The sequence below is a fragment of the Daphnia pulex genome, chromosome 11 (genome assembly GCF_021134715.1).
Source record: "Daphnia pulex isolate KAP4 chromosome 11, ASM2113471v1".
Classification (NCBI taxonomy): domain Eukaryota; kingdom Metazoa; phylum Arthropoda; class Branchiopoda; order Diplostraca; family Daphniidae; genus Daphnia; species Daphnia pulex.
This window is the reverse complement of record NC_060027.1, coordinates 698,767-712,703: the sequence shown is the minus strand read 5'-3', so window position 1 is coordinate 712,703 and position 13,937 is coordinate 698,767. Positions and strand designations below refer to the sequence as shown.

Genomic DNA, 13,937 nt, shown 5'->3' with positions numbered 1-13,937 from the left:
GTTATACATTTTTATACGATTAAGGCTGTCCATATTCGAAGGGGGACATGAGGCGTGTCCTCTCGTATGTCCCAGCCAGCCAACTATGGGCCGGCATTAAGAGGAAATATTCTTTCTATATAGTAAAAGAAGAAGACCAACTCTTTTCTTTCCGAACGATGGTTAATGGTTATAATATACACACCGCACTAATCAATCAACCCCATCTTCTCAACTTATATGATTCCCTTTGGCTGGATTTTTTTTATTCGTGACCATATTGCTCCGTGGTACATCATCTTTGGTCTTTATGAATAAAATTTGAATGGCAATTCTTTTTATACACACACACCGCCGCAGATATAACTGACTAGCTCGCTAGCTCACAGTATCGTGCAAATCTATTTGGACAAAGAAGAAATATAGTACCTATTTGAAAGTCAGATGATATCTGCGCCAAGTCTCCCAGTGGTTGCGTTCTGCGCACTTCATTGTCCTGCTCGTATATAAGTAAAAGAAAATAAAAGAGAAAATGTAGTTTTAAAAAAGAAAAAACGGAATAATCAAAAGAGAACGCCCTGCTGAACAGCTTCAAACTTCTCACGTCCATGTTTAGTATTCAACATGTAACAAGATAAAAATCAAACAAGTTTTTCTTGCCTTGTCATTTTTGCTTGTTAGGCCTTTCCTGGATGGTACATAACGTCGTGTGCCAGTCAGGTAGACGCCGTCTGTGGCGTATTGTTTAATCAGCTTCAACGTGTATGCAGAGAAAAACCAGTGGTGCTGCACTGACATGGTGACGTCACTATAGCCAGTGAACAGCAGGCGGTCCCCTCATCCCCGCCGTGTTCTTGCCTCCTCCTTATGTTTATCGATCCTCTTGAACAAGTTTGGTTCGCTGAGTTCATCATCGTGTCGTGATACATTCGTGAAAGCGCAGACTGATTGGAACCACCACCAGCAACAGCAGCTCAGCATTGTCTAGAATAAAAAAAAACATATTCTTTTCTTGGCAAAAATAAACAAACCTTTTTGTCAGTCACGCACGCGGATAAGATAGCTTATACCAAAAGGTTATACTATAAAAAGAATAAACACTGAGTTTATTTTTTTTAGCGGCCGAAAGGAAGAAAAAGAAATTTTAAAAAGGAAGAAAACATAAAAGTTTGGATGGCGAAATCGCCTACGTTTAAAAGAAATTGCGGTAAGTCGCATTGATGATTCGTAAAAAATGGAGAAAAGGGTTTGGAAGAATTGCCTCATAATAAAAGAGCTGCTGGGTATAACTGGATGACGTTTTGGAATGTTGAAGGAAATAAAAAAGAAGGGAAATAATACGTTTTCGATTTGAAAACTAAAATAAGCGATATAACTGAGTGTTTATAGGTGGGCGGTGGACACCTGGATGTTGGAGACTGCGACGCACTACGCCCTCAGCTATGCTGCGGTCTTCTACACCTTGACGAACGTGTTGGGACGTCTTTCGGGAATAGCCTGGACTTGGCCTGGAGATGAGAGATAGAAAGGGAGAGAGAGATGATCAATCGCTTTTCCTGGGCAGGTGTAGCGCGTGAATAATACCTGGGTCGGGCTGTACACGGAAACAGCATTAAAGGCGGGTCCCGAAACGGCATTGTTGTTGCTGCTGCTGCTATATTGCCAGAACGTTTATTGCTGGCGGCTCGCGTGGGGGTATATACGTGCTGCCAGGTTTTGCCGAAAAAATTCTGATGATTTCGCTGACGTCGACTCGATGGTGTCTCAATGCCAAAAGGGCTGCATGGAATAAGTGGAGAAACACTGCAATTTAGTCTTTAAATTCCTGGATGAGACAATCAACAAACAAGAAACGATTAAATGAAGATTGTTTTTGATAAGATTGTTATTTCACCAGATATTGTGTTTGTTGGTAAGTTTGATTTATGATAAGTTGATAAGTTTAAGTTGGTAGTTTTGATGGTTTAGTTTCAAGTACTCGTCTGCTTTCTATTCACTGAAGACTTTGCAAAATCAAAGTCTTAAATTGCTCATTAGTCAATGATTTGCTGGAGGTAATTTTTTAATTATCTTTTAGAGATGTGTTAAATATTTTTTTGCAATACACAAGAAAGAGTTTAGGAAATCTATTTTGCTTTTTTTTTTTAGAAAATGTGAACTATTATACTTTTTTCATTCAAGATTCAAGAATATCCTAAGAACCTTAAAAAAGTTTGCAGCGATTTAAATTTCTTAAGGTTAATTTAAGTGGTCATAAAAAAACACTTAACTTGATCATCCTACGCATCCTACTTAAAACGAGTGTCAACACGCAATCTAATCTAAGTACCGATTCCTAGCCGGTTGCTGAACCTGCGTGTCAAAATTAAAGCGTTACCGCTAGGTAAAACTTTAGCACACTCTCGCGGCCTTGGCCGACTTCGCCTCCATTTCTATCCAGTTCTTAGCGAGTACCTTAATGGTACAGGAAACACGTAATAAACCTAGGGAAATTTCAAACGCCCAATGGTTGTTAACGCTCCACGCGCTCTTCGAACATGATCGTTTCTTCATAAATCAACTCCTTCAATTTTTCCTTTGGCCAATTATCCAATTCCATTTCTAATTTGAATGGTTCTTCTGCTATGGGTTGTTAATGTAATTTCAACTAATTAAATTTCTATCGAAAAATTAATTGAGGAAAATGCAAATGTACCTCATCTGCATGGTCATAGACTCATAGTCCTGCTCCAAGTCAGGGTGAGCCAAGTCAGCCAACACGTCCACCACAACAATTTGTTTGTGTGGGATGAACATCAACATCTTTTCCAGTAAATCCAGAGCTCTTGGGTTTTCAGAAGTTTGTACACTAAATAGATTCTCAGAAACTAAGTCGATTGTTGGGCTAGTTGAACGCTGCATCTTCGACAAAATTTAAGGGAAATATTCAATACAAAGCGAAGCAATATGAACAGTAGAACTGAATAAACGAAGTTTAGTACGCAGTAAGACTCAGATAAAAAAATTATCTTACCTTGTGTTGTTGGGGACATTTCAACAACCACCAATCTTATCACTATTTGGTAAACACTCTTGCACTGATAAACTGTTGATGATGCCCATATTGAAGTCAACATTTTAATGAAGTAACACGATTGTTTCATGTAGTTAAGCCACAACTACAAATCGCAATCCCACTAATCGCACTCATAATCGCAGACCACACTTTCTCGTGTCGTCACTCTGTCGTGACTCGTGAGTAATTGAGCTATTGTATTTCGTCTGCTTTGCAACACATTAAAAAGCTTAAAAATTCCTTTGTAAAAATTGGCGCGGTATTTTTCTTCGACCACGTGACTCGTCGCCATTTTGTGCGCATCCACGGTCAGACGAAATAAATATTTTTGTGCGTGATTTATCATCTGTAATCATTTTTAAAAATTTAGTTTTTTTTTTCATTTTAAAATTTTATTGAAATAAAGAAGAGGAAATATGTTCTTAAATAGAAAAAGCAAGGCGATATAAGAGTGCATAATGGGAACGTCTACAGCTACCTCATGGTTAAAATACAGCTCATAACCTCACATTACATTATAAATAGAAATAATACATAATGTAAACAATTATCTAAAATGTGTGTCTGTTGCGAATGGGAGCTGGATGTTGAGCTTTATGTTGCTGTTTTCGCATGTCTTCCATCGAATCTTCCATCGACGCCTTCGACGGTCGATTGCTCTTCTTATCCTTGATTGACTCCCAGTAAACTCCAAACAGATTCTTCAGCGACTCATCTTTCACTTCCCAAGATGGCTGCTCGTCACTAGTATCCATCCATTGGTGACTCTGAACAGGTTTTTTGCGATCCTGTTGAGAAATTGCTGGCCTTCTCCTCTGCTGCTTCATTAAATTTTCATTCAAGTCTTCCAAAGAGTCGTCATCATCTTCAAACATGTGGCGGATGGGCTGCTGTTGCCTTTGAGTCGCACCTGGCCTTGGTCTGTGGAAGCTGTTACGCTTAAATCGATTTTCTTCCGGCTTCTCGTGTCGGCCCTCCTTACTGCGGAAGAGCTGGCCATCAAATTGGACTTCCAATGAGTCTTCATAATCGGTGTGGTCTTCCGGTAGTTCACGAGAATCGACATGAGTTTCGTGAGAATCTTCGTGGTCAATATCGGACATAGGCCTACTGACTTGAGGAATGGTCAAAGAATCGGCTTCTTTTAAAAGTGTTGCGAGCATCAGAGCTCCGGCAAGCTAAAAAATATTAACAACTATCAAATCAAAATGCTTTACTGTATGAAAATCTAGGACAAAACTTACCATGATATAACCAAGACGAAACATGCTGATATATTTTGGGAACTGCTGTATGTCTTTCAATATTCGCTGTGAGAATGTGTTCTACTGTCTTGGGTGTCCACGCTTTTATATGGATTGCTGAACAAGGAAACCAATACAACTATTGCCAATCAGCACTATTTGCGTTGTACCGCAAGGTCGTCGTGGTTTAACAATCTTGGCTAAATCTGGGTATAGGTCGGTGTTATATGTAGAATGGTGACCTAGGATCGGACCGCACAGCGCCCTTCATTGACGAAACTAATCTTGAACAGAGCTAATAGAGGTCAGCATAAAAGGCCGACTACACTTTTTCAAATTCTTTCATTCCAAATAATAAATATTCATTCGAAAATTAGGAGCAGTAGCTATAGCGGCACTATTTCAAATTATCCGAGTCAGTGGTTTTCAATTAATTATGAATCAGACACGGAAAATGGGTTTGGTATGTTAAAGGCCTGTACACCTTAGTTACGTAATGATTTTATTAAGGACACGTTCTAATTTTCTCAGTATTCGCGTTTTATTCTAAAGTTAGTGAAAGGACTAAACAAGAGACCTATAATATCAAGGTAACGCAATGCGAATATCATTGCGTGGCCTTCTCCGGAAGCCAGTTTCAAAATTGAATGTTCAATAATATTTTTCAAAATTAACGCGTGAAAGAATTCCGACATAGTAGGGTTAAATTAACTGAAATATAGGTCACGTCATCAAAATTTCAGAAAATTTATGTGAGATAATAACGACTCTTGTACAACAACGTAGATTTATGCTTAAATATAGACAATTAATGCACGCAACAGACTCAGCTTGTTTGATCTTCAAAAGAATCAATGCAATCTTCAAATTCATCTTCTAATTCAAAGACATGGACCTGTATTGGTTTCAGTAAGTCTTTTTTTACCGCGCTCTATTTAAATGAATTAAGTTTTATCAGTATACCTGAGAAGAGTTGGTGGAGATGGCCAGTTTGTTGCTGGTGGGATTCCACCTGATGTGACTCCAGTCTTCACTTATCGATTTAATGTGTTGGAAAATGATGACCCAATTCTGTTATCGTTGAAACAAAAAATTCTGTCAGTTTGTCAACGTGATAAAGAATTGTGTCACAAAATACTTTAGTTGACCAAATAATTAGTTTCTCTTCATTGTCTAACGATGCCAGATACTGGCCATCGGGTGAAAAGGAAACCCTAGTGACCGCATCCGAATGGCCGCCATTGAGAGTTTGAAATCGGTTTTCCGTGACATGCCAAATGACCACCGTTCCATCTTCTAGTCCACTAAAATGAAAAACAAAATTAATATTATTCGCGATTCCGCTTACGACGTTATTTTGGCTACATCCGTGCCTAATGTCGTAACCAGTCGATTAAGGGAAATAGCACCTGGCAATCAAAGCGGCCTCGCCGGATCGAATTCCATGACAATCGACGCAATAAATTCGGTTGTCTAATTGGATATTGCCGACATCTTTATACCTCTTTTTGGACCAAACCTGAAAGAAATTTATTAAATAAAATATTTAAGTTTATAGACAACCAGATTTACCTTTATTGATCCATCAGTCGAACACGAAACGATGTATTGCAGCGCAAAATGCCACCGAACGTTAAAAACACCTGACTAAATAATCAGTTTAGATATTTTGATCTCACCAACATAATAATTGTTTCCTATTATACGTGAAAGAGACGGCTGATTGGGACGTCAGTTCCGGTGTCACAGATAAGGATGCTCCCTTCGTATGTGCTAGCTGCCAGTCGAGTAGAAGAGATCCACTCGAAATCCCACACGAATTTCGTGCCGAGTTCCAGGCATTCACAGTCGTATAAATCATCCAAGTCGGAATTCCAAATCAATATTCGCTGGAGTTTACCCTAGAGCAGTAAAAGAGAACTGTCAACTTGTTAAATAAACTAAAAAACTATGATAATTGGTGCTTACTTCGTCTCGACTTCGAGATGCAAACAAATTTCTATTCCATCGATTCCAGATGACGGCAAACACCGCTAAATTATGTTCTTTCGCTTGGAAAGGAATTAAAGAGATATCGCTGTTGTTGTAGTGCCACACTACAACTGTTCCGTCAAAACATCCCGCCGCTAATCGAGTCCCATCCACCTGTTTTCAAAAATTATAAAAAGGGTAATATTTTCAATTCAAATTTCATTACATTCCAAGCGAGGCAGTGGATATGGGATGAGGCATCCACCCGGAATCGATCGTCTGGTGTCCATCTAGCGAACGGAGTATCTTCATCATGCCCCCGGAATAACCGGATAGACCCGCTGCTTAATCCGCACGCCAACACTGGTTGGGATGGATGAAAAGCGCAGTCAAACACCTTCTCCTCGCCGTCGGATAGCCTTTCTTCTTTGTAACAAGTCTGGCCAGTTTTCCTGAAATCACGTTCACAATCGTCGTCTTCGTCGTCTGTCCAGCAGTTTTCACTTTCTGTACAAGGAAAAAACCATATCAGACGAATCAAAACAAAAAACTTCACAATCGAAGGTTGTCGTCTTATCAGACAAAGCTTGGGAATTGTACACAGAAAGGTAACTGATTAAATTCACAAATCAAATTATTTTCCATATTATTATTATACCTTTGGCCATCTTGCAGAGATGTAGTGACGACCGGTTATTTAATAATAACGAGAAAACTAGGGCCGTCAGTCCACGGCGAGCACTGCAGTTGTTGTTGCACTGTCGGATGTTGTGGTCCTTGCACTGATAACGGTACCTTGTGCAAGCATTCGGTGGGTTTCACAGTCCTGAACTAGTGCTATCGCACATTATCAAAGCTCCAACAATACTGGCTATGCTCTCTGAACTGCGTGTAAGTAGGGCAATGCCGTCGAACAAATCCTTTTTGGGATCTTGCAGACGTGGAAATCCCGCAAGTGTTTGAAAATCCATCAAATTCTCACAGAGCCCTGCCTAAACAGGGCGTGAGCACGGCAATAATACAACACAAGTTCACCAAGACAAATGAGAGAAATTAAACGGTGTAATCATCTATTCGTGTAGTGTAGTGTCGTTGAATGATTACACTACAAAAAACGAGTAATGACAACCGATAAAAATGAAATCGATAAGAAGGGGGAAAAAAACAAATAGGATTCAAGTCGATTGATCTTTCTGGCTGATGACAAGAATTTCCCATGCGTTCGTCTGCGTTTCAGTCCCGCTAGCCGAGTCCCGAATCTCGCTGTCCTGTCGCCAGGTGTACACTGTGCCAAACTTGTGGTCGAGTTCAAATCGATCGCTGCTAGCGTAGAGATCCTCGTCGAATTTCTTGTTGCGCAGTGCCAAGTAATTGGACTTGGATCGATCGTCGGCTGCACGAGTCGCGCTATCGAGCAGAATCCACTGATCCGGACCACCCCACTGGCTGAAATCCGTACCTTTCTCTTTCCAGGTGTAGACTTTGCGTCGATTCATGTCCAGCGTCAAATCGTCCGTTCCGGCGAGCAGGTACTCCCCTGGATATTTGACACTGCTCAGGCGGATAACTGCAGTTTCGTTTTCCTGTTGTCCAGGTTGTTGAACAGGTTCCAGTAGCCAATCCAGCGCCGTGTTCTTTTGTATTTCGACATCGAGCGGGAAAGTAAGGACGCGACGTCGCCTTTCATCCTCCGTGTAATCGCATTCCACTGCGTACAAATAGTCGTGAGTATTGGCGAATCTCAGTCGTACGTTGAACGATTCTCCAGCTTCGACCTTGGACAGGACATCTGTAAAAATATTTAAACAATTCCAATCACGTAATCAATACAGTCTTCTTAAATTATAGTAAATTTAACTTGCCGCTTTTAGTTAAAGTTGAAGGCGTAATTGTCATGATGATCAGTACCTGGAAAATACCAAACAAGATTAAACGGGCAACTGTTTAACAATGAATATTTTTCCATACCAAAATGTGGAGCATGACTTACTGTGAAGTAGTTCTAACCGACGTATGAATATTAACTGTGCGGAAGAGGCTACGCTGCTTTTTTAATACAATCGCATACTCGTCGTTGCTCATTTTCCAGGAATTTATTTTGTCAAAATATTCGCCATCACGTCGTCGACATGAATTGGCTATTACATCAATAGCCTTCAAGGCTATCGGGAAAAATTCCGGGGAAAAAAGCTTATTTGTACAATCAAAATATTTCTAATTGATCTTGTTTTTCCACACTTTATTTTCTTCTGGTAGTTTAACGGACGGGTCGAGATACGATCCACCAATGCGGTCCCATAGTGTGAAATACTGGCCGTAGTTGAAATCGAAATAGAGGTGATGGACGGTGTGATTGGACGCCCCGTTAATGACCGGCTTTAGGGCTTTGGGTACAAGGAACAAACCGTCGTGAATTGATGTCGACCACATGTTGACGATGACATAGAGTCCCAGGTAAGTCACTTTGTGCAACGGGAACAAAAAGACGTAGATGTGGTACGGTGCGCTCTGTAAGAATCCGTCCACCGGATGGAAAGCGTGACTGGCGAACGGTGTCGGGACCTTCCATGTATGGTGCGGTTTATGGAAATGCTGCACACAAGAGGAAACATTAACAAACGCATTTAAATTAAACATATTTTGTGGAGATTTGCCTTGTAAATGGTCCGATGATGAAGAAACCGATGGATCCAATAGATCAACATATCGGTAAACAGCACGAAGAAGACGAAATTAGCTAGCTCTTTCATCCATCCTGAATGTATAATAAAATTGCTGCGCTTTGACGATTTATTACACACGTATTTGCATTGGAAATTTGTTTTACCTAAGGGCGATTGTTCAATCTGATCGTAGAGCTTGCTGTAGCCTCGCACTTCCAGGAAAAACAGCGCCACAGTGGGAATACTGATCCATGGGACTGACCATAGTGTGTATTGAATTTCTAATTTCACTTGATTCTGAAAGACAAAATGCAGTTTGGAAATTAATCAAGATTTTAAACTTCAATATTGTAATATTACCTTAATAAAAAGAGGATGCTTTTTCAGCTGATGATCAAACAAAAAAAAGTAACTAGCAGTTGCACAAGATAAGTAGAGTAGAGCGCCACCTATGTTGGTTATAAGAAACAAGTTAATGAGCTGCCTGAGAGGTTCATCTTCCCGCCATGTATCCGGATAAATATAGGGAGTGAAAAGCACTTGGTCCATGTAGTTTAGTAAGATATCCATTCTTTAAGCTTCAGGGGAGAGCCGTGATGCTGGTTCGCCTTCCAGTCGTCTGAATAGTCAACCGTCGCTAGTACCAACTGTGATGTTTTTTATCACACTTTTGGATTTTCCGAGTGCCGTGAAGATAAGACAGAAAATGATGTGGCTACAAAGTTCACCAAACCTCGTGTGTAAACAATTAGCAGATGGATCTCCAATCAAAGAAATGTTGTAACAGCGATAAAATTAATGCGTCATCTCTTCGTTCAATAAAAACCACAACGAAAATTGCTAATACTGACAGACTGGTATTCAACAGCATTTCCAAGAAAGGGTTTGGTGGATGTCAAAACTACCTCTGGCGGAGAATGGAACTCGAACAGGTTTCATTTCTGCGCCTCTTTTTTTTAATCATAACTCAGGAGAAAAAAAAAATCGTGCGAATATCATTTAGGATATCACGTCTGGCAATTTTGTGTTTAGCCGATTTCGTGAGACTCGACGTTCTGTAACGATCGGAACATCTTAACAACCATGTAGTTTCGATGTTTGGAGTTCACGTGCGACTCTTGGCTGTCATAGAAACAAACGGAAACGAAACCGCCGAGTGCGATCGATTACACCCAACAGCCCCTCAAATTTCACCTGCTGTCACGCAACGCCAATCGAATTGACTGCACTGGGGGCGTCCGCCTATCAAGTCATCGGTCTCAATCGTTTCTGTTGTTCGACCTTAAAGCTAAAAACGTTTCCTGGGTCTGTGTATGCGACAGACTGGGCGAAGGCGAGTAATCTCCAATGTTATCCATCTATTTTAGAAATCAATAAACGTAAGATAATACAAACTACTCACAACATCAATAACTGTGTTAACAGACAAAAAAACTAAAAATAAAGAAAAACAGTTATATAATAAAGAAAGTAAAGAAGGATTTACGAGATTAACGCCGAATGGAACCAAGGAGGGTGATGTTGAAAATTGTCAAAAAGGAGAGAGGACAGCTGCCGATCGACTAGCATCTGACAACTGCATTGAGGAGATCGCCATCGTTTGTTAAATCATTCGTTCTGTCGAGAAGAAAAAAAATTTCAAAATGGCAAAAGATCGATGACTGCTCGGCAGATGCAGAAGGCAATGTGACAAAGGCAGACGAAATAAACCAAATCCAGGAAGGTCAGAGCGTTGATGTGACGTTTGGGATCGCAGCCGATGAGGAGAGAATGCTTACGCGTACTCTCCAAATGCAACTTACGCAACAAACTACCCGGTAAAGGCCGAGGCCATCCTCTTGGTTGAGCGTGAACTAAATAAAAGCATACCGACAGGTTCATACGAGGAGGAGCATTTGGAAACGTAAAATTCGTAACTAGCGACTTACCCAGGAAGTGGATGGCGATCGGGTTCTCTACTTTGGCTACTTTGGTACAAGACCTCGTGATTTGGGATACGGTGCGGCTGTTATGTTGGTTCCATCCGGCGCATGGCCTTGGGGGTAACGCTTATGCGATGGCGAGTTGTTGAATTTGGCCGAATTGCGCGATCTCGGACGCTGAATGAGTTGCATTTTGCGACGGCAGGCCGATTTTAAAAAAGAATGAATGTCCACCGGTTTGTATTTCGATGACTGGACCTCCATCGATTGACTCTGGGACTGCAGGGCCTGAGTGAGAGCCGCTTGCAAAGTGGGAGAAATTTCTGGGCCTTCGTATTCCTTAGTGGTCCGCTGGGGGATGTCCAGGCTTAGCAAAAAAATATTTTCACACTAAAAAACAAAAAGTTGAAGTTAGTAAACACCATCTCTCACGCCGACACGAAGCATTTTTCTTACTTTAAAGCGACCGAAAGAAGAAGAATCTTCAGCTGAACGAGCGAGTTTCTCGTAATCCGACGTTGGTCTCAGTTCAAACTTGGAGGCGAAACCTCTAGGCAGTAGAGGCATCTCCGTTGCTGGGCTCAACATCCATCTCTCTTCATCTTCCTCGTAGCGCAGACGTGATGTTAACTGACGTCGGAATTCGGGAGGAACAAAGTGGCTGACAATCAGCTGCTTCAGTCTGAGCTCCTTCATCAGAACTTCTTGAGTTTCTTCCAATTCACGTCGTTGTCGACTAAACTCATCGCCGAGTTCACCCATTTCCTGCTTGACGCTCTGCCAGCGAGCGTACATTTTGCGCAGCTTTCGGGTTTTGTAGTCGATCTCTTGTTGGAGTGAACTGAAATTCTCTTTGAAATCAATCACCTCCTCGTCTTGGCTTTCTAACTTCTGGCGCATCTCTCGCTCTTGACGCTGGAAGCCAAAAAAGATATCCATTAATGTTCATAGTTCCATTTATGTTAGTTTGCTAGATCTTACCTCGCGTTCAATAATTTCTTGGCGGTGAGCTTCTAGCGTTTGCTGTTGCTTCTTCGTGACGTCTTCGATGGTTACGTTTTCGGATGTTGTGCCTATATGGCCAGTTAACAATTTGCTTTCGAGAGCTTCGATTCGAGACGCCAATTTTTCTTGGTTCTCGCGTTTATTATGCAGCTCCTCTTGTTTCGTTTGCAGAGTCTGGAAACAAGATATGATGATTATAAATGATTGCATGATTGCACAGTGAGCATTAAAAAGTACCTTAAGAAGTTGATCCCTCTCTTCCGCAATGAGACTACTATTGTTGAGGATATCTTTTCTTTCCTGCTCGAGCTCAGCTTCTGTATCGTCAGCCCAATCTTCAGAAGATTTGGATACGTCGTGCAACCCCCCATCACCTTTTCTTTTTGGCTTGTTTTTTTTATTACTTAGAGAGGCTTTCAATCGTGCAATCTCTTGCTGAAAGCTCCGAAGGAGAGCGTCTTTTGGATCTTCGTTGATTTGGGGTTTGTTGCGAATGTGTTTTGCGCGATTGGCGTATCGAAGTGTGGTCAACGTCTCTTCGTAGTTGTACGAAGCTGGGCCTATGTTGGCAACCATCACTGTATGAGAGTTACCACCTAGGGAATCTAAACCGGCAGTTTTTTTCCATCAGATAATGAAATTATGTATGAAGTGAATGAAGAGCTCGGTACCTTGTAAGAGACGTGTCAATTTGGAATCCCTATAGGGAACATGCCCGTTTTTGCCATCGACTAGAGCGGATATGACGTTGCCCAAAGCTGAAAGGGATAAATTGATCTTGCTTGCTTCTTTCAGTCTTTCTCCTACACAAAAAAACAGAAAATCAATAAGTTTCCTTGGGCAATTTCAACATGAGAATTTACCAGATGCTCCAGTTTTTGTCTGTCTTTCACTGCCAGCCAGATCGACAAGGTTTAACTTTCCAACCACAATGTGGTTTTCTTCATCTTGACCAACGTCACACGATTCTACCGTTATCATGAATATTGCATGAGAACGGCTACTGTGTTCGTTCATATTGGTAGCACTATTGAACATAATAATAAAGTTGTTTTTGTGCCAGCAAAACGTCAAACTTAATAGTCATTGCTTACCCAGTAGAGCGATTAACGTTTCCCACATTCATCACATGTTCGATTTCAACAACGCTTTTGCAAACAAAAGACGAAAGGTCTTTTACAAATACTCCGGTATCAGAATGCTCCTTCAACTCAAGACGTTTCTTAGGATCTTTTGATACCAAATCCCTTTAATTCAACAGGAATTATTACCAAACTCAAGGCAATATAAGTATAAAAGACAAACCTTATTTGTTCTTTATAGATTTCCAAATAGGATGCTCTCACCAAGTATTGTCGATCATGAGACTGAGCAATATGATTGAATATGTGCTCAAATGAGCGTGGAATAACACCGCTCTTATCCGGGTCTTTTGCGACACCTTCCATTGTGAATGTTTTTCCTGTACCTGTCTGCCCATAAGCAAAGATTGTCCCATTGTAACCCTGAAGTACCGAATCAACTAGAGGCTTAAAAGACTCATCATAGAGATCCTTTTGGTTTGAGCTAAACACAAATTAATACAAAAAATATTTTAGTAAATAGGAAAAATAGTATGTTTTTTACCCAAATTAACACTTACTTTGAGTCATACACAGCATCATAGGTAAATTCTCTAGAAGTGGGTGGTTTTGTAGGCGCTTGGATTTCAATTGCACCTCGCTTTGGTAGCACATTCACAATCCTTCAAGAAACGAACATTTTCAATAGTAAGAATTTAAATTAAAAAATCAGTCATACTACAATACCCCTCATAGTTTTCAGATGTTTCTTTTTCATTCATAGGCCTACACCTGACTATCACCTTTACTGATTCTGCACTCATTTTCTTAAGATGCGACGAACTAACTAAGTCTACTACATGCGAGCTGAAAGGATATCCTGACAGCCAGCCGGAATTTTTTTCACAAAGAAATCAATTCATTTTGCAAATTTATAAGGAGCTGTCGCCATGGAGTCAGTGGAGAAGCCGACTTCCGAATTTGTTGTTGTTGTTGCCTAAGCGATGGGCACGGATTTTTAACTTGCTAGTGGCGGC

The 13,937-nt window shown here is 40.8% G+C and overlaps 6 protein-coding genes across 8 annotated transcripts; all 6 read right to left on the bottom strand.

The window, feature by feature from the left end:
- Positions 1 to 639: 639 nt before the first annotated feature.
- Positions 640 to 2,960, bottom strand: LOC124207310. Of its 2 annotated transcripts, XM_046604704.1 has the most exons (4): positions 2,675 to 2,960; positions 1,564 to 1,758; positions 1,384 to 1,487; positions 640 to 963 (listed from the first exon to the last, which is right to left on the bottom strand). In XM_046604704.1, the coding sequence occupies exons 1-4, from the start codon at positions 2,878 to 2,880 to the stop codon at positions 890 to 892; spliced, it is 579 nt and encodes a 192-aa protein (XP_046460660.1). In that variant the 5' UTR covers positions 2,881 to 2,960; the 3' UTR covers positions 640 to 889. The 2 variants fall into 2 exon arrangements, 1 of the variants encoding a protein (XP_046460660.1); XR_006879878.1 differs by lacking the exons at positions 640 to 963; positions 2,675 to 2,960 and adding an exon at positions 1,874 to 2,427 and having other exon boundaries at positions 970 to 1,487; positions 1,564 to 1,804.
- A 423-nt stretch (positions 2,961 to 3,383) lies between these two features.
- LOC124207308 lies at positions 3,384 to 4,899 on the bottom strand. The gene is made up of 2 exons (XM_046604703.1): positions 4,279 to 4,899; positions 3,384 to 4,212 (listed from the first exon to the last, which is right to left on the bottom strand). Exons 1-2 carry the CDS (start codon positions 4,300 to 4,302, stop codon positions 3,586 to 3,588), a joined length of 651 nt encoding a protein of 216 aa, XP_046460659.1. The 5' UTR covers positions 4,303 to 4,899; the 3' UTR covers positions 3,384 to 3,585.
- A 112-nt stretch (positions 4,900 to 5,011) lies between these two features.
- Positions 5,012 to 7,283, bottom strand: LOC124207298 (F-box-like/WD repeat-containing protein TBL1Y). Its single transcript, XM_046604689.1, has 9 exons — positions 6,908 to 7,283; positions 6,476 to 6,756; positions 6,247 to 6,423; positions 5,985 to 6,179; positions 5,851 to 5,925; positions 5,688 to 5,797; positions 5,417 to 5,582; positions 5,242 to 5,349; positions 5,012 to 5,173 (listed from the first exon to the last, which is right to left on the bottom strand). The coding sequence occupies exons 1-9, from the start codon at positions 6,915 to 6,917 to the stop codon at positions 5,105 to 5,107; spliced, it is 1,191 nt and encodes a 396-aa protein (XP_046460645.1). The 5' UTR covers positions 6,918 to 7,283; the 3' UTR covers positions 5,012 to 5,104.
- A 10-nt stretch (positions 7,284 to 7,293) lies between these two features.
- LOC124207306 lies at positions 7,294 to 8,326 on the bottom strand. Of its 2 annotated transcripts, none has more exons than XM_046604701.1 (3): positions 8,240 to 8,326; positions 8,112 to 8,157; positions 7,294 to 8,038 (listed from the first exon to the last, which is right to left on the bottom strand). In XM_046604701.1, the coding sequence occupies exons 2-3, from the start codon at positions 8,143 to 8,145 to the stop codon at positions 7,425 to 7,427; spliced, it is 648 nt and encodes a 215-aa protein (XP_046460657.1). In that variant the 5' UTR covers positions 8,146 to 8,157; positions 8,240 to 8,326; the 3' UTR covers positions 7,294 to 7,424. The 2 variants fall into 2 exon arrangements, with proteins under 2 accessions (XP_046460657.1, XP_046460656.1); XM_046604700.1 differs by having other exon boundaries at positions 8,218 to 8,265.
- A 1-nt stretch (position 8,327) lies between these two features.
- Positions 8,328 to 9,502, bottom strand: LOC124207305 (lathosterol oxidase-like). The gene is made up of 4 exons (XM_046604699.1): positions 9,273 to 9,502; positions 9,077 to 9,209; positions 8,904 to 9,004; positions 8,328 to 8,841 (listed from the first exon to the last, which is right to left on the bottom strand). The coding sequence occupies exons 1-4, from the start codon at positions 9,480 to 9,482 to the stop codon at positions 8,464 to 8,466; spliced, it is 822 nt and encodes a 273-aa protein (XP_046460655.1). The 5' UTR covers positions 9,483 to 9,502; the 3' UTR covers positions 8,328 to 8,463.
- A 1,120-nt stretch (positions 9,503 to 10,622) lies between these two features.
- LOC124207296 (kinesin-like protein KIF3B) lies at positions 10,623 to 13,926 on the bottom strand. The gene is made up of 11 exons (XM_046604686.1): positions 13,648 to 13,926; positions 13,482 to 13,583; positions 13,145 to 13,405; positions 12,934 to 13,086; positions 12,703 to 12,866; positions 12,511 to 12,642; positions 12,077 to 12,444; positions 11,816 to 12,013; positions 11,291 to 11,749; positions 10,841 to 11,224; positions 10,623 to 10,765 (listed from the first exon to the last, which is right to left on the bottom strand). The coding sequence occupies exons 1-10, from the start codon at positions 13,722 to 13,724 to the stop codon at positions 10,877 to 10,879; spliced, it is 2,262 nt and encodes a 753-aa protein (XP_046460642.1). The 5' UTR covers positions 13,725 to 13,926; the 3' UTR covers positions 10,623 to 10,765; positions 10,841 to 10,876.
- Positions 13,927 to 13,937: the final 11 nt, after the last annotated feature.